The sequence below is a fragment of the Zootermopsis nevadensis genome, unplaced genomic scaffold (assembly GCF_977971745.1).
Source record: "Zootermopsis nevadensis isolate Lab colony 2312 unplaced genomic scaffold, Znev_1.0 Znev_ptg000012l, whole genome shotgun sequence".
In the NCBI taxonomy this organism is placed as follows: Eukaryota; Metazoa; Arthropoda; class Insecta; order Blattodea; family Termopsidae; genus Zootermopsis; species Zootermopsis nevadensis.
The window spans coordinates 9,139,176-9,159,633 of NW_028259144.1; the positions used below are offsets into that span (position 1 = coordinate 9,139,176).

General features: G+C 41.1%; 3 protein-coding genes across 5 annotated transcripts in view; 2 read left to right on the top strand and 1 right to left on the bottom strand.

Moving 5' to 3' along the window:
• The window catches only part of Top3beta (DNA topoisomerase 3-beta), a 120,374-nt gene extending 105,311 nt beyond the window's left edge, over positions 1-15,063 (top strand). Inside the window, exon 16 of one of the 2 annotated variants that reach the window (XM_087347870.1) lies at positions 14,504-15,063. The gene's annotated coding sequence lies outside the window, so the exon portion shown is untranslated. Of the gene's footprint in view, positions 1-7,787; positions 10,592-14,503 lie in introns of those variants that run through there. The other variant, XM_087347869.1, reaches the window with a different exon arrangement.
• Positions 1-20,458, bottom strand: part of fid (class I SAM-dependent methyltransferase fire dancer) — a 67,046-nt gene that overhangs the window by 14,375 nt on the left and 32,213 nt on the right. For both annotated transcript variants that reach the window (XM_087347866.1, XM_022071228.2), the window contains exons 2-8: positions 11,789-12,004; positions 8,710-8,813; positions 7,760-7,951; positions 7,007-7,170; positions 5,979-6,114; positions 2,238-3,627; positions 409-642 (exon numbers count right to left, since the gene is read on the bottom strand). In XM_087347866.1, the coding sequence (XP_087203992.1) occupies positions 409-642; positions 2,238-3,627; positions 5,979-6,114; positions 7,007-7,170; positions 7,760-7,951; positions 8,710-8,813; positions 11,789-12,004 (2,436 nt within the window). The remainder of the gene's footprint in view (positions 1-408; positions 643-2,237; positions 3,628-5,978; positions 6,115-7,006; positions 7,171-7,759; positions 7,952-8,709; positions 8,814-11,788; positions 12,005-20,458) is intronic.
• The window catches only part of LOC110833336 (alpha-N-acetylgalactosaminidase), a 100,808-nt gene continuing 96,535 nt past the window's right edge, over positions 16,186-20,458 (top strand). Inside the window, exon 1 of the mRNA XM_022071301.2 lies at positions 16,186-16,324. The gene's annotated coding sequence lies outside the window, so the exon portion shown is untranslated. The remainder of the gene's footprint in view (positions 16,325-20,458) is intronic.

Consider the following 20,458-nt stretch of genomic DNA (forward strand, 5'->3'; position numbering starts at 1 on the left):
TGCTAAAACCTGTAGCTTATGATAACAGGGTCAGCACTTATGTTTCGTATTCGGGAGATCTCGGGTTCAAATATCCTCCACCAGGTCGGTTATCTTTAAGTTTTTCGTGATTTCCCCCAGACTCACCAGGCCAAATTCCGGTTCACCTCTCATTAGACCACGCCTTCTTCCTTCCATACCCTTTCTAATTCACCAGTCAATAATCTTATCATTCGACACTATACAGTGAGATTATTTTTACGGCGGTGAAAGTTCAATTTGAACTTTCCTCTACATTTCCGTACTCACTGCTTGACTGTCACTTCACATTTGTGATGGTGATAGTCTCGACAAATCGGGGTTTTACTCTACTACATGGCTGACGGCCCGAAATTTTTTTATTACATTTAGTAGCTTCAAAGTTGTTACCTGTTACTTCTTGTTGCGTCTGTGGCGGCTCTTCCGTGAGAACGCTGATAACACTGCTCACAGAATCTGGAGATGACACGCCACTGGAGTCGCTGTCCATGTCGTCTGTTTCCGGATTGAAGAGTTCAAGGGACAAGAGTCGAGGGAGAGGCCGAGCTAAGGGCTCAGGTCGTCCTAGTACCATGGCAGATGATCGACGTACCAACGGAAAAGGGCTCCTGGTTGCCCCGACTCCTGGAATCCGTTCAAACCAGATGAAGTGCGATTGCACGTGAAACATTAGATTTAACTCTTTTTTTTCAGTTACTCGTTCATGAAGAACTGTTGACTAATTCTTGCTTCTGTGTCATTCAGGTGGAAATGAAGTCCCAGTGGGTTGAGAATTTTGCATTTTTGCTACAGGTTAATAATTTTGTTTGTCATTGCAATTTCGAATCTGTTACAGAATCTGAGTTAAGGTAAACAACTTTTACCAATTGGCTTAATGTTCGACTGTAGAATGTGTCCTAAATATTCTACAGAAGTGTCTTAAGTACCCTAATATCAGAGTTTCTGACCATGGTCTCGCCCTACTAGTGTTCCATAATACTACAACCCATGAGATATATGTCATATTCACAAGTTCCCACTACTGGACCCCATTTTAAACCACCTGAATTCAGTCCATACTTTCACAGGTCTAATTTAATATTCTCCCACCGACGCCTAGGTATTGCAAGAGATCAGCCTCTTTAATCATATCACCAATGAATGCCCTCCTTCATTTTATCATCCTAATAATACGAGGTGCTACCCAAAAGTTCAGGGAATTTGCCCATAAAAAGATAATTGCTTATCATAACTCCTAGTTTCCACCGTCTCCTTCGAAGTAGTCCCCTTGGACATGGATACAGCGATCCCAGCGTTTTTTCCATGATTCCATGCATCCTTGGAAGTCTTCAACTGTGAGTGTTTTAAGCACCTCCTGCGATTCTGCCTGGATCTCCTCAATTGTGTCAAAACGACGGCCTTTCAATCGAAATTTCATTTTGGGGAACAGGAAAAAGTCGCAGGGGGCGAGGTCAGGCGAATAGGGTGGGTGGGGAATCACTGTCGTGTTTTTGGAAGCCAAAAACTGCCGAACAACGAGCGATGTGTGGGCGGGCGCGTTGTCGTGGTGGAGAACCCAGTTGTTCTCCCACTTTTCCGGACGTTTGCGCCTAATGCTCTCCCGTAGCCGCTTCAAAACTTCACAATAAAACTTCCCGTTGACATTTTGACCAGGGGGGACAAATTCCTTGTGGACAATGTCTTGGATGTCAAAATTAAAAAAATCAACATGGACTCATCGTCGTCGACAGACGTTCGTCCATCCTTAAAGCTTTTGTACCACAAAAAAGTTTTACTTTGACTCGTAGCATTCTCACCAAATGATTCCACAAGCATGCGGTGGGTTTCTACTGCAGTTTTTTTTAAGCTTAAAGCAAAATTTGATGCAGATTCTTTGCTCCTTAAAATCTGCCATTTAAAAAATCGCCTAACCACTACAACACAACGTTATATAAACGCACGAGACTCAAGAACGCGGCCTCTCGCCTTCACGGCTGTTGGCACACTAATTCACTAAGGCACTGCTCGCCTCCATCTAGCGGCGGCAGGCCATTCCACAACCGGTTCGCGCGTGGAATTCAAATTCCCCGAACGTTTGGGTAGCACCTCGTAGTAGGTAGAGTGTCTTTATACAGTTTTCTCTAGCCTTGTTACTTCCTCCTTTGGGGCCGTACCAAGCCACCACATTTTTTAACCTTGGGATTTCATTACACGCCAATGCTGTATGATAATAACGGTACCTGGAATTCTGCTCGTCACAGGGAACGCGCGAGACCTTAGCAGTTCTTGTATCTGGCTTAGGCGTTCGCTTTTACTCGATTCAGGCGCTGGGGACTCGACTTCATGTGGAAGTTGTTCCTGGTCTTCGTTATCCGCTTCCTCTTCCAGCGGCGTTTCCTCGATGAGCGGAGTTCTTGGGCTCGTCACCGGCGGCGACACTTTGATCTGAGGGGATGTGGGCTGTTTGACCTTCGGAGAAGTCGCCTGCGGTGATTTGGGCGGTGACGCTGTCTGTGTCGTGGTGGGATCGGGTTTTGGCACATATATAACTGAAGCAAAACTGTCTTCCGAGTCAACACTCGTATCGCTTTGTAGACTACTGTCCTTGGACGAATCAGAACCGTCTTCTCTCGAATGACGACGTTCACTCCCTGACCGTCCAGTTTCCTTCTTGATACTCTCATCCCCATTTCCAGAGAAGTTGTTGGAAGGCTTTTTGCTGTCCGGTGGAGGAGTACATGGGGGTACTGTCTCGCTGGGAGTATGTGTTGGTGAAGATCGAGTATTTGGGGTTACATCACTCCCTTTCCAGCCCTGAAGTATCCTCACGAAACCATTCTTGAAGGAGGTACCCGCTACTTTCTCAATGCCTGTTTTTGAGCTTTTCAATTTGCTGGTGAGGCCGTTTTTCAGCAGCTGGAAGCGCTTTCCCGTCGACGTTGAGAAGAATGTGTCCCGTAGTGAGTCAAGCGTTCGGTTTCGTCGGTAGATGAGCTCCTCGTTGAGTGACGCCTGTTTCTGTATGTTCTGTCGCACTCGCTCCTTCTCCCGTAACCTCTCCGCGGACATGAGTTCCTCGTTCATGGAGCTCTGCTTGAAAACGTTGCCGTATCTTCGGGTTATCCCATACCCCGACACTTTGAACTCCGGCAACGCCTTCACCAAGTCCCGGAAGTCGCCCTCTTCCTCCACTTTCTTATCGCAGAGCGACATCTTCTGCTTGACCAGCCTCGGCTTGTTCGCGTTGGCAACGGGAACGCTGATGGCGACGGAGTGCTCGGAGCCCACTCCGAGACTGGGCACGCTCGAGCGGGAGCGTACCATCGTCCGCTGCCCCACAGTCAAGATATCGGATAGGCTCTTGGACTTGTGGTTAAAGATGACCTCGTGGGGCGTCACCCTCCGGGCGCAGGCGAATGTCTGTCGGCGTTGGGGCGGGTCATGTTGGTCCTCTTCCAGGCGTCGCAGCTCAATGGGAAGGTCCTGGATGTCTTCGCCGTCAACTTCTCCGTCCTCAAAGCCCTCGGGATCGTAGCGGAGAGGGGGTGAGGGTTCTTTGGTGCAGGAGCTCCATGAGTCGAGAAACCACGGCCGGTGACCGGACCCGCCTCGCTTCCCTCCAGCCAGTTTCTAAGAAACAAGGGAAACTCTGTTATTCTCTGACTTGATATCGGAAGAAGGGTGTGGGGTACTGGAAGTACAGGATGTTGATATGAAGGAGACGTTCCAAAGTATGTTGTCGTTTTGAGAAATATATATATTTGTCTCTTGGAACGGAATACTGAAATGAACCGGAAATTAAGAAAAAAATACGCGAATCAAATGTGTTGATGAGATTCGTAATAAAGTAATTTGTTACTTGAAAACACGAAAAACTAAGAATGATATTATTTATACGAAAGAGTAAGGTTTAGTTTATTACAAGACCTCCTCCCCCCCCCCCCCCCCCCCGAATGCAAGCGTTGGATTTACAAAGTTTTGAGATTGTTCATTTCGATAATATAGGTATTCTTGTTCCTTCTGAAACTTAAAATATAAGAAGAAAAATACTTTGCGTGAACCCCTCTCAGATTCGCTGTATGTAAGTTTGTGTTTGAATGAAACTTCAGAATAATAGAACAGAAAGTTTGTGAAAGTGGCCATGTTCGAAGTAACGCTCGCCAAACACTGAAACTTTAATAAATATTTTTGAGCCGTTTTGCATAAAATTGCATGTCCAAACATTTTATTCACATGTCTTAATACCCGAGTTCTAAGGGCCGTGATGCTAGAACGTCCATGTTGTTAGCAAACACAATTACCAGATGGCAATAGAAGCAATAGAACGTTGTAATGCGAACAGAGCTTCATTGTATAGTGGGATAATGCACATCATACAATTACAGCATACGCCACAAGATTAGTGTACGGTAAATGCACAAATCATGTTTTGAAACAATATTTGATAACTTCAGTTGTTAGGTCTGTTCTCTGTTGAATAAATAGAAATATGTAATTTAAAAACTACAGTTTTACAAATGTCCATAGTATCAATAATCTCACGCGCAGTTCAACTTGTGTGTTTTCTTCTGAATTTTGTATTAATATTAGTTTATGTTCAAATGAAAATGTCGTTCTTTGATTATGAGCGCTTTTCACAAAACCGACATTTACCATTCCTAACTATCAACATAAAACCACGAGCGAAACTAATTAGGACACAGAGCGTAAGAATTATAGCGCGTTCCTCTTTTATTTGTTCTAGTTTTTCAATTCGTGGATGCAAACTTTTGATGCTCGCTTGTAGCTTGAAGTAGGTTGAGAATGAACGGGCAACGAACTGTAATACAGAATTCGATCAAAATCAGAAAAATATCACTTTTAATTACCGCGAAAGCCATTAAGATTGAAGAATGGTGTTTTAGAACGAAATGTGTGTTTCATTTGTCTCTACTGATAGGCCTTGTCTGTCTCTGCCCTGTTCTGTCTTTAAACGTACGAACAGATTTTGATTTGATTATGCGTTAGGATTTACATTTATAGCTGCTGACCAAAAGAATTACGGAAATGGACATTAAATTCTAAAGAAATAATAAATTTGCTTATTACACATTCCTGTTCATATGCTTATATATTTTGTTTAAGAAGGTTCTATTATTTGCCGCTGTGGCACTGTATAGTGATTACTTTATGCATTAAACTGCTAGTAAGTAACGACAAAGCAGTGAGCATGGACTGATTTTGCTCTAGAAAAGCGTAGCAACTAGACCAAAGATATCGTTAATTAACCAGGGGGAGAAACGGATAATAATGTACGAAATTATCAATTAAAAATTATACTTAATTTTAATTTTAAAATATTAATATCTCAAATATCTATCCTGTTGGCAAACTTCATAAAGCATAGAATTCCAAGTCCATTTGGTGAATCGTAGTGTATAAGTTAGATTGTCTAGAAATGCTGTTATTAAGCTCCCCCAACAATAGTACCACAATTCTAATGTGTTTAATAATAATAATATGCCGCTGTTGTGTAAAGAAAGGAAACATTTCTTTCACATTCCTCAAATTTCAGTGGTCTGGCGGACCATTCGCCATTATTGGATTCTGTGCCTAACGAAATACGTGGACAATAAGCTCACTGACGGACGCGAAATATAAACTAATGCAAATTGCACCTTTCCACGTTGTTTTACATCCCCCATGATTTGTCTTTTACGTATCTGCTAAAAATTCTTTTAAGCTTGAATTATCAGCAGCCATGTTTGTTTTCAAAAGGCCTCCTGGCCCGCACTGACTAAAACGTGTCTCTACTTAAACGCACGACAACATTAAAAACAAAGGAAGGTCACATATTATCTTGTAATATTCAATTTACCACTCGACACCATGTGAGGTAAGGTTAGAACAGGGTGATACGAAGGAAAGTTAGGAAGTACAGAGTGGGACAAAAGTAACGTCACAGATATGTACCATATTCGCTTGTATGAGTGAGTTGGTACCTGGAGCGCCCTTCTGACGAAGCTGTAGCACGTCTCATTGGGGCTAGACAAGCTGGAACTGCTCTGGGAACGTGCTGGGTCGACAGATCGTCCCTTGTGTCTGCTTCGGCCTCTTTTCCTCTGGCCAGCGCCGAGTCTGCAAACAGGAAGCGAACAGACCCTGAGGTTTGCTGTCACGAGGTCCCTTCCCTTACTACTTCTACGGAAGCATCAGTCCTAGTTTTTGTCGTTGTTGAATCTAGACTGTGGGCAAAGAAAAAAATCCCGTCAAGACCAAAATCATGTTTAAAATTTCTTTTACTTTGAATTGAACTCCAGTACGATATTATCTATATCTTTCTGTCAAAATGATTTCCGAAGAACTGGGTGTTAATATAGAGACCGTAGACTTACGTACTTACTTACTTGATAGAGAATATCCTGTGGAACTTGGAAATTTAAAATCATGTAATTTCCCTAATGTATATTGTTCCGTTGTTCAAACCATATGGGATTTAACAAAACAATATGCAAATTATTGTGGTATTAATAACTGGAATTTTTTAAATTAACGACTTGAAATCTAAAATATTAAGTAAAAACACGTCTTTAAAATAGACACAGTTACATAGAAAAATACAGTTATTTTCCATTTTCATGTGAATTTACATATCTTCTCTTAGCGTTAAATAAATACCGTTTCGTTTTTTCTGCGGCCCCAAACAAAGATTTAAATAACCAATACAGCCTGCGCCAATGATAAATTTGCCGATCACTGTGCTATGTTACAGTATTAGTATCGGCAAACAAATTTGCGTATGGGTAGTGTCACTATTCAAGGAAATCGGTGGCGGTTCTACCGGTAACTTAAAACGCATCTAACTGTGGACTCGACTGTACGACTTGAACTGAAACCCAAGGTCGATGTTTTCAGCACTGCGTCAAGTTGTCATGACTTCCGCCGGGACCGTTTCGAGCGGCTCGCAACGGTCGCTCACGCCCGTAGATGTTGGCATTTCTTTGGCAACCGCGTGTAGTGTGACACTCACCCCGCGGACCGGCAGGAGTCGCTGTCCGAAGTCTGTGTGTAGGCGTGGTACGGAGGTGGTCCGTCATCTTCGGATGTGGTTGTCGTGGTCGATGTGAGCTCCAGCGAAGGAGTGCTAAGATGCTGGGGCCTGTGCCAAGGGACGAGCACGTCCTGGGACTCGAACTATGAACCACATATTCCATTTCTATAAAGTCCTTACTTGCGTTGTACTTCCATTCCATAATTATTAATCAGATTCAGTGTTTTACAATTAAGCATTAATTAATGGTTTAACACTAACAATAAATTTAAAAAGAACATGAAGAAATCGGTACGTTTTGATATGGGTAAACTATTTGGCTAGTGAGCGACCTATACGAGCGGCTCGAAACGGTCGAGTCGGAATTCTTGGTCACGCCACTCTGAAAACATTTGTCTCAGTTTTAAGTTCTGAATAGCAAAGTCATGCCGCCTAGTTGATAGCCAAATGCGTTTTGAATGAATAGTAGAATAGCTATCGGGGTTTTTTTTCTGTGACATCACCCAAACACCAAATTGTTTGCCCATATCCATTTACATGTAGTGCAACGTATAAAAGTCAGCCATAAACATGAACGCGAGTTTTCATGATTTGATCATCGACTGATCATGCAACAACATCTTAAATAATTATTTATCATTCAGACATCACATGTATTATTTCAGTCTGCTTTTGAACAATTATCGCGAAACATACATTTACCTTACGGGCATCGAACCAATATCTATTCACCTTTCTGTGTCGCTGCTTCATGGCCCAGACGGTGATGATGAGACGACCGCCGATCCGAAGGACTCTTGCCAACTCCCGCAGTGCCCCCACCCTGCGTTCCGTCGTCGCGAAGTGGTGGACCACGGCCACTGAGAGAACGGCGTCAAAACTCTCGTCCCTGAACGGCAGAGACAGGTTATCGCATTGCAGCACCTGGAGGCAGGTAACAGAAACACGCTGCAATGAACGGATATACCGGAGCCGCGGGTGTTGGGCTTTACGACCTAAAGACTCCCTCGGGCCAGTGTCAGCCCGCCAATATCATTACAACGTTTTTGTGAACAGAATGTCTGTTCTGGAGTGAGAAGTGCAATGGTTCGAGAGATGTGAAGGATTCGATACATGGGACTTATTTCCGCAGTCGAAATTTTAACTGCACGAGTTATAATGATACCCCCAGCCTACTGAAGTATCTGCGCAGACGCAGAGCAGTTCAGTTGCTGAAATTTCTGTAGAAGGCAGAAGTTTGGAACACAGCAGAAACTGCAAATGTAAAAGTAATAAAGAGATTCAAAGAAACAGAAGAAGCAGGATAATGTAATAGCAAGAGGACAATAAAGAAGGAACAAAAGAAAGAATGGAAAGAAATTACATAACGAGTTATGTAATGATTTGTGTTCTAACCTAATCTGTGAGAGGAAGCTTAAAATTAGAATAGATATGTAAATAGGTTTTCGGTGATGGAGTTCAGTTTGAAACTTTGGTTTTTGGGGTTGAACCTGGTCGATTATTTAAGGTTGCCCGACATCTCAGCAACCGTCTTTAGGTTGAATATGTGAAGATATCAGCTACATTGTTTTCGGAACGTTTGACAACCTTCAACTCTCGATGCGGCTTGTCCCCGAAAACCGAAGTCGTATTAAGTAAATAATTTGCAAGAGAATGAATCCTTGTATTCAGCATTCTCGTACCTCGTGTTCCTTCTCTCGAGCTGTTTCTGTAAGAGTCTTGCACCGGTCCACTCCGATCTTGAACACTGACGGATTGACGTTCAGGTACTTTCCGTTTCCGCACCCTGCAACAAAGGTTAGGTTAGGTTAGAACAGTTGCGCGACGAAGCTGGCCGATAAACCTAATGACATTGTAACGGACTATTTCAAAAGATATGAAATTACATTCTCCTAATGTTCTCAAAGTGTATTCACACTTCTCTTCACACTTGAACCGTTCTAAGGTTCAGGGCCTCAATGACCTCTGGCGGCCGGCGCTTGAACTGTGTTTGGCTGGCCACGAGAAGGTGAAGTACCGCAAGACGATGATCCAGCTAGCATAATCCTCTATGTTCCCTTACGTCACTACGAACCAATTAGCTTCTTTCCCCCCTCTTCATGTCTCAGGCTCGGGAAGACGCGTGATTAGGATTGACCTGGCTTGGGTCTTTCTCTTTCCGGTTCGACTGTCATCATAAGCAGACGTGCGTTAGGCTTCGTTTGGCTTCAAAATTCTTGGTTCTCTATTTCGGTTCAAAATTAAGTCTGATATGCTTATTACGATGGTCGACGGAATTTGCAGCTTGTGTATATAGTTTATTTTCTGGTGTGAGTTTTTTTTTTTTATGAGTAAATGGAAATTGTAAGTATCGTATACTTGTGATAGGGTGTGGCCCGGTTGTAACAAAGGGCTTCATCTTACTGTCGTGTATGTATCGTCATATAGGTGGCTGGTATTATTTGTTTTTCTTACGTATATTACTCTTTTGTTAGTGTGTAAATGAAAAGAGTAATTGTGAGTTTTGGTGAATGTATCGCGTCTGCAGACTGTTGCATAAGGTAGTATGGGATGCCTCTGTGCGAGAGTAGCAGCGCGATAAGACGGGGGAAACACCGGTTTGATCACGAGCTACTGCGTAGTGGAACACGTGATCCAAAGCTTATGCCTGGTAGTGAGGCTAGCGGCTATCTTGGTCTCATGGGAGCGTGTGTCACGCCGAGACAAGATGAGTCTTTGAATCCTGGTGTGAGTCAAACGGATGACTGATCAATGTTTGGGATTTGATCTTTCATGATTCTTCGCGGACCATAAGGTAAATAAGGTCGCGTAGAAAAGTTGAAGCTTTGGAAAGAACGTTGTTATGTACGTATCGTGTATTGAAATTCACTGGGTGTTGGCTGTGTGCGAGTGTTGTGTGTGTATGGATGTCTGTGTATTCATGTATGATGTGTAAATTGGGGCTGATCTGGCAGCCGATGGCGAGGTCGAGTTTTTCAACGGGTCTTGTATGGAAACCCGAAATTGTGGAAGGTGCCATGGGGTACCTGGAGTTGTGTTGGGAAGTGGCTAGTTTGAAGTGTGTGATCACATTTAAAGCACTTCGCCAAGTAACTAGTGTGACGTCGTAGCGTAGTGTAGCGTGGCTACGGGAGGAGAACTACGGATGTTTTGTGTTGAGGAAGCACTGCGACCCACATATTAATACTTGTCATGTATTTTTGAATTTATTTGTGGTCGAGTGTACGAGGTGATGACTAAATTGTGTTGATATCAGTGTAAAGCCGGTCTGGCGGCTAAAAGGGGAGTTTGTGGGTAGCCAACTGCGCCTACAAACATTCAAATGTTTAAGGGGGGCCTTACGTAGTATTATGTTTTAAATGGAGAATGGTTTTTCTTGGATGTTGAAGGTGTGGCTGCCATCAAGTATGGACACACTTGGGCGTATGTTTGTGTAACTTTAATATTATCTTCCGAAAGATTAATTGTATTCTTGTTTTTGTAACACAGTTTCTTTTTTTGTAATTCTTGCCTTTTTATCATTTTTTTTCACATTAAATTTATTTTGTTTGTTTAACTTCAAAATTGATTGGGATTTAATTTAATTGATTGTTATGTTCAACTGCCTTCAATGTTCCTTGGTTTCCCCACGAAGATCTCGGGGCGTAGAATACACGAGCAACCGAGTCAGCGAGTATTAGGTGGACCGGATGAGCTGATGGTTCATAAATGGTAGCAAATGGACCGGAGGAGGAGCAGCTATCGGTTCACACTGAATGAACAAAAAGTACACCAGATACCGTGCGACTTCTTTCAGTGGATGGCCATACAAAGGGATTGGTTTCATTCGTCCTTGAGAAGCACTGATGGGTCTATTTAAACTACTGGAAAAGTTACTGACGTGCTGTGTACTTCTGGCTGACAACGCCGTGTGGTTGTCAGGTCGCGACAAAGATTCACAACTCAGAAGACCGCAGATCTGTGGACATTTTATTCGCTGTCGTTTCTACAACAGTAATTAGGATTATAATTTATTTGTTATTTACTAAGTCACCCTTTCAGGGTGAATAGCCTTTTAGCTGGCGTTAAAACGTAATACATTAACTTAATTCAAAAGTTATCTGAATGGTACCGTAGACAATCTTGTAAATTTGAAATTAAAAGGCTGGGAAATCTTGAACTGTTTCGGCCGTCAGCAGAAGGAACACATATAAAGCGTAATGTTAAAATGTTATTTAAACTATTGCCTTCTTACAGCAGAAAAATATTTTGTTATTTTCCTATTAACTCGCCGGTTTCATGTATGTAAACATTTTTCTTTTCGTAGATTGTGGAGTAAAAATAGTGGAAATTAATTGCGTTATTTAGGCCTTCAATACGTTCAAACGTTTTTTCTGCATCCCAAACAAACCACAGCTTTACAACAGGAGAAATCTATACACACAACGTTGTGTAAATACAGAGAAATACTGTCTGCTAGAACTGATATTTTTATCCAAATTTTAATATGAACGGAATTATCAGTGTAACTGAAGTGTTAGCACTGTTATTAAGAAGTTTTATGCGAGATTACAGGTTCTCACTGCGGGGAGTCAAAGATGGCTGTCTTGTGGATTATTACAAAGTGTAGTACACGTATTTGTTGTCTCTCTAAAACGTCGGTAAACGTCTACCGGACAACGCTAAGCAATAACCCAGAATACAGCAAGCAATATTCAACTGCTGTTAGGACATAAGTTGGCGCTGTGATATATCAAGGCCAATAGTGCAGAGATCACTTACCAACGTCGCAGACAAGGGAGCCAGGTTCGAGCTCTGATAGGAACTGCTTGACCTTCGGCCACGGCTGCCCTCGCTGTCTGTCTGTCGAGACGCCGGTCGGAAGCTGCGTGTCAGCAATCTGTTCGTACACTTCGTGAACATAGGCTTTCTCCAAAGCGACGGAGCGGGCCTCGCGTTCTTCGGCCCCCGACATTTTCGAGGTCACCCGCTCGTCATCTGGAACAGCGAGTTAGCCATTTAGCATCACCGACCGCTGCAGTATTCGTCTCCACATTAGCATAGAGAAAAATTATGAACGCAAATACACAGTTATAATCACCTTCTTTGATTCCAAAATTTTCTCATCTCCTCATATGACATACGTTTCTTAATTCTTTGTCATATGGCGTTTGCGTATTTACTCACTCGATGGAGCCGAGTCTTTCCTGAGAAGACAAGAATCCCTCAGCCACTCAATAAATTCCCAACTTTTTTGGAACCCGAAGGTTCATTACCGTGTTAGCAAGATCCCGCCACTGGTCCCTATCCTAAGCCAGATGAATCCAGTCCATACCACTCCATTATATTTATCTAAGATTCATTTTAATATTATCCTTCCACCTACGTCTGTCTTCTTAGTGGTCTGTCTCCTTCTGGTTTGCCCACCAAAACCCTGTACGCATTCCTCTTCTCTCCCATGTGGGCTACATGCCCTGCCCATCTTATCCTCCTTGACTTGATCCGTCTAATTATATTTTGCGAGGATTATAACTTATGAAGTTCCTCATTATGCAACTTTCTGCAGCCTCCAAGTAATTCATCCCTGTTCTTAAACACCCTCAGTCTACGTTCCTCCCTCAGTAGACCAAGTTTGACACCCATACAAAAGGATAAATTATATTTTAATATTTACGTTCTTGGACACCAAACGGAAAGACTAAAGTTTCTGAATTCAATGGTAGCAAACATTACCCGAATTTAATCTGCTACTAATTCCTCATTAGTCAAATTTTGATTTCTTAATGTCGCTCCCAAATATCTGAACTTCGCCACATTTTCAAAGGATCCATTAGCTGTCTTTATGTTACGATTTTGACCTGCATTCTGGTGACGAGACATCAACATATACCTCGTTCTCTCTGAGTAAACTTCTAGAGCACTATGGCGTTTGCGTGTGGCTCTAAAGTCGTGATTCTTTCGTTACCGTGCAAATATTCGTCATTAAGAATATCTATATATAATATGTATTGCAGGTTAAGTTCCCTGGTGTGGTTTTTATTTTTAAATATACAAATTTTCCTTTCTTGAGCCACCAAATAGTATTAGGTTAACCATGCATTGAGCTGGAAAATGTACAAACTGCATTGTTGCATGAATTTTTGAGAACAAAACAGCACTTTAATAAATTAATTGAATTGAATTATTATTATTAATGACCCCAGTGAGTTCTATAGCCAGTTTTCTGGCAACAAATGAAACAGATAAAAGACATGGCAGACAACAGGTGTCAACTGCCCATAACACGAAGAAAAGGGACATTAAGACTAAGGAAGTATTTTTTGTTTTGAAGCAAAAGATGTAATTAAAAAGTGGAATGGAAAATTGATGGATAAAAAGTACGAAAAAGGAAATAAATTTCTGCATGTCTAGAAACATTTGTACAAAAGTTGTTTGAAGTAACTTGTCCAGTGCATGAAATGCGGACGTTTGAAATTAGTCCTTAAAGCAAAATCTGAGCAATGACTGGACAACACAGTCAAAATGCAACGTTGTCATGAATCATTTTTAATACTCGTGAATATCTCTTCTTAAATGTTCTCGGAATTGGAGACTTAAATGATTTTAACACGCCAACATACGAAAGCGTACATTTAATCGCTGGTATCAGTAAGACTGAACATATAAATCAGGTCAAATTTTAACCTTAAACACTTAATAACTTCTTATCCAGGTACAAATATTTGTTATAAAAGTACACATATTGTTGATATTAATTAACAATGTTGCCAGTAGCTCGGACTTTTGTAGTCTCGCGCGATAAGTCGATTAATGAGCAATGAATCCTAAAGAATACGGAAGGAATCGATCGTCATGTAATGTAAGGTGCCTTTCCGGCAATTGGATTAACGTCATCGATATTACGTAAGTGGTGTTATTTTGTGTCATGCGGCAGCTGAAACCATATTTGTTATCGATAATGGCTCGGCATATGTGAGGAAACTTAAATGTTATGACAAAGCCTTTTTAGGTAAAACTGTAATAATTACTGGGTTGTGGTCTAATGGGTATTGAATATTGTTGTTCGACGCACTTGCAACGCCCGAACTAGGACACTTTTTAGGGGCACGGCCCGCCTACCCCATGTCGCAGGGGCGTTTAGCAGAAGTGATCGCAACCCTTCTGGGATTAACTCTGAGATTTCAATCAGATAAAAGTTATCTTGGCAAGGACGAATTTTCTGATGGTAAGCTTTGTCGCGGTCAAAGCTTCAGATCATACAATGCCTGATTATGTCATCCTCCACCTATTAGTATTAGCCCCTATTCTAAAAATTTCATTGCCTCCAGCCAAGACAGCCCGATGGCGTATGCCCTGTTATTGTCTGCAAGGCTTTGTTTACATTGATTAGCGTTTCACACAGGAATGGTGTGACGTAACAAATCAAGTCTTGCGCTTGCGCAGGACTCCGCTCTTAGCTTCTCAAGACGAAAGTCTTTGTATTTGGACTGCTTTCAGAAAGAAACTGGATATTGGGATACTGGGAACGACCCGTTCTTCAAGTGCCTGAGCACTGCAGGTCCCAACTTTTCGTTGGCTCGATCTATAGACATTCGGTAGGACTCCTTGGATGAGGGATCGGCCCGTCGCAAGACCTCTACCTGTAAACAGGACAGCACAGCACAGAAAAACGCCGACAAACATCCATGGCTTGAGTGGGATTCGAACTCACGGTCCCAGTGACCAAGCGGCACAAGGCCCACGCCTCAGACCGCGCGGCCACTGTGTCCCCAGAAACAAACACTGCCATTTAAAATAAGAACAGCAGCAGTGGACGCAGGCATGCAGCGTGTATCTGCGGAACCAATAGGCCTTCCAGACTTTCATAAAATCAAACATGGCCGCCTTGCGTAAATTTGAACTGCGAACAACTCCAGTGGCTCTCAGTGGACGTCTATGAACATTTGTATCGTCATAAATCTTTAATAATATGCTTGGAGATTTTACGGCAGTTAATTTTGTATTACATAAACACTGAATGATATTATATTTCTAAAATAAACTGAAGAAAGCCTAGACGTGGAAAGCCAACATGTTCCTAGTCCCTGGTGGCCATGATAATTCTCTCCGTCATTATATAACACGTTTAAAATTTAAAATCCAACGGATACACAGTCCGGGAAATCGATACTGGTGAAACGTACGAACTAAATCTGAAAACGTAGCCTTCTGTTTCCTTCTCTGTCGTCGTTTCAAGCGGTTTTGTCCTACCGATATTGTTTGGGTGTAATGGGATAGAATAATTTATAGAAACGTGTCCAAGACATTCGCTTTACCCATATATATCATTCCAGTTCAACAAAACATTTGGAATTTGCACTAAATAAAGTAAATTTCAAATATATTTTCTGCATTCGTTTACACTTTCATACGGCATGACTCTCAGAAATTACACTTTAAAAACTGGTTCTTTTCTGATAGTCTGGATGTAAATTCACTGCACATAAAACCAGTCTGTTCCTATAGTTATTTTACCAGTCTTATGCTTAGCTCCTGTGGTAGGCGCCGTTAATTTGTAATGTGGAGAAACACATAAATATATTGTTTGCAGAGCTCATTATAAACACAGGAATTTATTTTTTGTACTTCGTTAAACAGTAAAGGTTTGTTTAAAATGATGTAGAAGTACTTTGGAACTTCATGTCGTGAATAGTAGACCCTACTCGGATTTGCGCATCGTGATTTTGTTCATTGGGGGAAAAAATATTATGGCAATATTTGTGCATCGCGACGTAGGTCCCTCGCTCTTTCGCGGTCGCTCTTACGCAGGCGCACGGAATAGTAAACAACAGCGTTATCTTCCCGTCTGTATCAGTAGCTACGAAGATATCTAACTTCTGTTGTGCAGAGGGAAAACAAAAGAACTTTACACTTTCAAAATTAACAGAAAACAAATGCGGTGTAATTCGATCTTCGCACCAATCGATACAGACTCTCGAAGTTTTGTTTCAAATAATCCGGGTGATCGCTGTTGTTACGCGCCTCCGCTAGGTGCCACTAGTTTTGAAAATGGCTACCACACGACAGAGGAGTTCGTGTGTTCTGTTCTGAAGAAAGAGTCTGTAACAGTTGCGCAACGTGCATTTCGCACACAAATTCACATAGAATCACCCAGCCGAGTTTCTACTGTCGCAAGCTTTGCCAGTGTTGAGGTAGCGAATCACAACATCCATAGCTTCCATCACTAGAGACTCTCTCTACAAAGTATGGGACGAGTTGGACAATCGTCTCGACATCTGCCGTGTGACTCGCGGAACACACATATCGAGTCTCTGTGAGGTGCGTACAAAACTTTAAGAATTTTTCTATCGATTGGTGTATGTGTAAAGTTCTAAGTACGCCGCATTTATTTTCTGTTAGATTTTTAAAGTCCAAAGTTTTTTGTGCCCACCCAGTACTTTTCTCTGTTCGATCACCCCGACAAATTTCAGCCAGTAACGCCGATGACATAATGTTTAACACTGACATCAATGTTTTCATGTTTATTGATCGTTAATTATGCATATTAATTATCGTGTTTGCTTGCCCTTCCCCTAACCCCACTTCTTTTACAAGTTCCTAACTTCTCGCATCGCACCTCTACCGTTCGAGGGGATTATCAAGACGGTTACTCCCGCTAACCGCGAGAGTGTGCTGTTAGCACACCACACACATCAGGCTTACTATCAGATCAAATGCGATTTCAGTTACTTGTAGAATCTGTCGATTTGTTAGAATTGTGACGTCACCCACATGCCAAGTTGTTTACCGACTGAAGTACTTTAATAATGATAGGATTCTACTCGCTGTAGTTTACTGAACTATCGGCTGCTTGTCGCTTCAGTATTCTTTAATAAATTACCCAATCCCACTTTTGTGCTTGCGGTATGACGTCAGTCAGTATGATCACATGACTGTCGTTTTATGTTTTGAAGATTAGTTTTGAACTATTCAGTTAGCTTCTCATAATAATACACGCTTCGATACAAAAGATCAAAGTTGTGATCTAACAGGATTTGGAACGTCCGCTCACATGTAAACTGTGCTAGTATATATTCATTGTTATTATTTTCACGCCACATTACATATATTTGAAATTAATGAAGTGCTATGTTAATATCTTCCTCAAGATATGTGCTGTTCCCGGATTGGCTGTCTTTTGTAGTTCCGCACGCTAGGATGTTTACCAGGGATACCATCTAATTTTGTAGATGTGTCACTGATTATTATCTAATCACTTTAGCCCTCATATGTCAGCATTGCGTACACATTTTTTGGGACACTCGGCATGTGTCATGTAATGAATTCTACAGAATATTACGAAGGCCTACATTCTGATATACATGCGGTAAATAGCGTAATAAAACTTATATGATTTTCAATATCTAGAAAAGTAGCATAATAATTTTCACTCTTACAATTAAAAGTATCCATCAGATATAATCATTTGATTTTATAATGATTGTGAAAATGAAAATATAAAAGTGTCAGAGCGTAGTAAACTATTTTCATCAACTTACAGGCTGTCCATTTTCTAACGCGTTAAAGTTCCTAGGACTTATCGCTTCTTATTACAAAAAATTCTCTTATAGTCTGTATTTAAAAGTTCTAGTTCTTATATGGGTGTTATTTTTAGAGCTTTTCACCGTATAAGAACTTGTTTCAATAGTATTTTTAAGAGTTGAAAACAACGTTTCAGGATTGCGATGCAAATAAAACCTCTTTTTTATGGGGATGTGTTTAGAAGTGCGAATTAATATCCATCAGAACAGACTGTGGAACATAGAAAGTAGCCCAGTTCGGAAAATTGACATGTAAAATATTTACAGCAGTAATATTTGTGGATAGTACTGGCAAAACAGTAATCGGCGGTGCAGATTATGTGTTCAGAAGCTTTAGTTTCTGTTAAGATAAGAACATTTAGGAAGGCAGACGGTGTAGCCAACTGAGGCCAGGCGAGTCACATAATCAGGAAAAATTGGTAACCGAGGATTTTCCAATTAGTTTAAAATCACACAGAATATTAAAAAAAACGGTGCAGTTAAATAATCAAAATGTACACTTGTATTATCCATTTTTTATAACAAGATTAATTATTATGCGTTTAAATATAGCAAATCTGGAAATATTTGACTTCCACATATTACATTTATAAGTTGTAGAGGTTAAATTATTTGTATTAATGTAATTAAAGCATCACTTATTATCTTTAATAAGGGGTAATATTGTGTGGATGTTTACTCTTTTGTTTTATTTGACGGAGAGATTTGGCTATGATTGGCTGTAATTGTTTATCTTACTAATAGAAGATAAACAATTACAGCCTGTCTGTTAATTAGCCTAAGCTCTTGTACGTGCAATACAACTTGTCCTTTAATTACTGACTTCAGACACTGTCGTATTATAGAGGGAATTATCTCAAGTCATATTATGGAATTGTCCGGTTCGAATCAATCCCAGGTATCATTTATATATCGAAGTGTTCCGTGCTTTTATTCAGTCGTAATAGGCAAATGTATGGGTAAAATCTTCAATCCACGACCCTTTCATATCAGTTGAATCACTCGAGACTTTTGCTGCCTCTTAAAGCCCCCAGGCTCTCTTGCAGACATACGCTGTTGCCCAGAACTTTTGAAACATCCTCTTTAAAATTGTCTCCCACCGACAACCACCATTTTCTGTTTACCAATTCCATACTCATATCGAGTTCTCTCAACTGTATATGATGCCAGTCCTCATCTATTAATAATTATTTGCATATTTTGGAAAGCGGAGTGGGTTCGAAACAGGAATTTCGGGCCTAGATACGGAGTATACCCAGTATTCCTGGCAGCAGAATGGGCCAGCGAAAGGCAGGTTCTGCCGCAGGCCGCTTCTGTGATGGGCGCTGCGTACCGGCAGATCGATAATCGGTTCGACGACCTCGCAAAGCATCAACTGACTTAGACACGCCCACTGCTCTATTTCAAAGAGCACACGAGTAGAAAGCCAGTAAGCAAATTTCTCTCATTCATTAAGAACGTACATTTATTTTATTTGTATTTTTTAAACAAAACAGTTATTAAAAATAATAGTGTTTGATTTTCTTACATGATGACCAACGTAAATCTCTCCTTGAGTGACACAGGTCATTGAAAGTTGGTAACACTGTAACCTGATTCATTTATTACTGAATTTGCGGTAAAATGAAATGTATCAGGCACCATCCTTGCATATCTATTTAACAAATGTTGTGATGTTAAATTACTTGATTCCTCATGTATTCGATGATAGTCACCGCACACTTCCGTCTTCAAGATGGTAAAGTTTAGTGGACAACATTTGCTTTGAAGATCTTACCTTGTTCTAAAAATTAATGTTTTTAGAAACAGCTCCCAACAGCAAAGGATAACGTTTCCTTTACCACGACATGATGCATATTGACGTTGAACACGTGTAGGCCATCTCTTACATTTCTCCCCCGCAGGAGACGTCAAGCGATTACGTAACTTTGTCCATCCGCACGCTTGTGGTCGCTTACATAGGACATTGCCTCAGATTTGCTATTGCACACGTGTCCACACACTAGTCAATAATTCTCTTTTATAAACAGCCATCAGCAAGATGTCTTGACGACCCTTTTGGTTGACTAATCTTTTATTGTCAGGTTAAGTTCTGTCGTTGCGATTCGCATACATCCATTTGAGTGTTTATCACTAAAACGTGCCCTTATTTTCATCTTTGGTTCTTCTTAAGCCAAACAGTTGCTGACAGCGACAGCTGCTACCACACACTGATATTAACAAATCGTGTCTTTTTACATCAGCTATTTTTCATCACCCTCTGTGTCATTAAAAAAAAGTACGCGGACCGCACGAAACACATCGGCGTGCCTCGGGTTAAGAACCCGTGTTGCATAATGACTGCACAATGGAACTTAATATTCCCTTTTTATTTATATTTGTTTCAGTTACATGATACAGAGAGTAAATCAGTGTTAAGTTATGGGTTAATATGCATACGACATTAAAACTGAATTTATGCCCAGAAAATGAAAATTCATATACATAAGTTCCTCCACGATTATAACCATATATTATGAGGGCTCCAACCGAATGTTATGGTCGAGTGGTTAGCACTCTTGCTTCGATTTTATTTATTTTTAGTTTATTTAACAACGCTTTTCCTATAGCTCATACAATATAGCGTCGAATTAGAGAGGATGATAGTCAATAATGAATTAGACGGGCTCCTTCATATTTGGGTTCAAATCTCCGCCCGGAGACCGGCTACGCTGAGGTCTTTGTTCGTGGTTTTCCTCACTCCCTCCAGGCAAATGTCGTGATAGTACCTTAAATTAGGCCACGATCACTTCACTCAACATACTTTCCAATTCATTCTTCACTGTCATATTCTCATTCGACGCTGCATAGTCTGAGGTACTGAGAAGCGTCG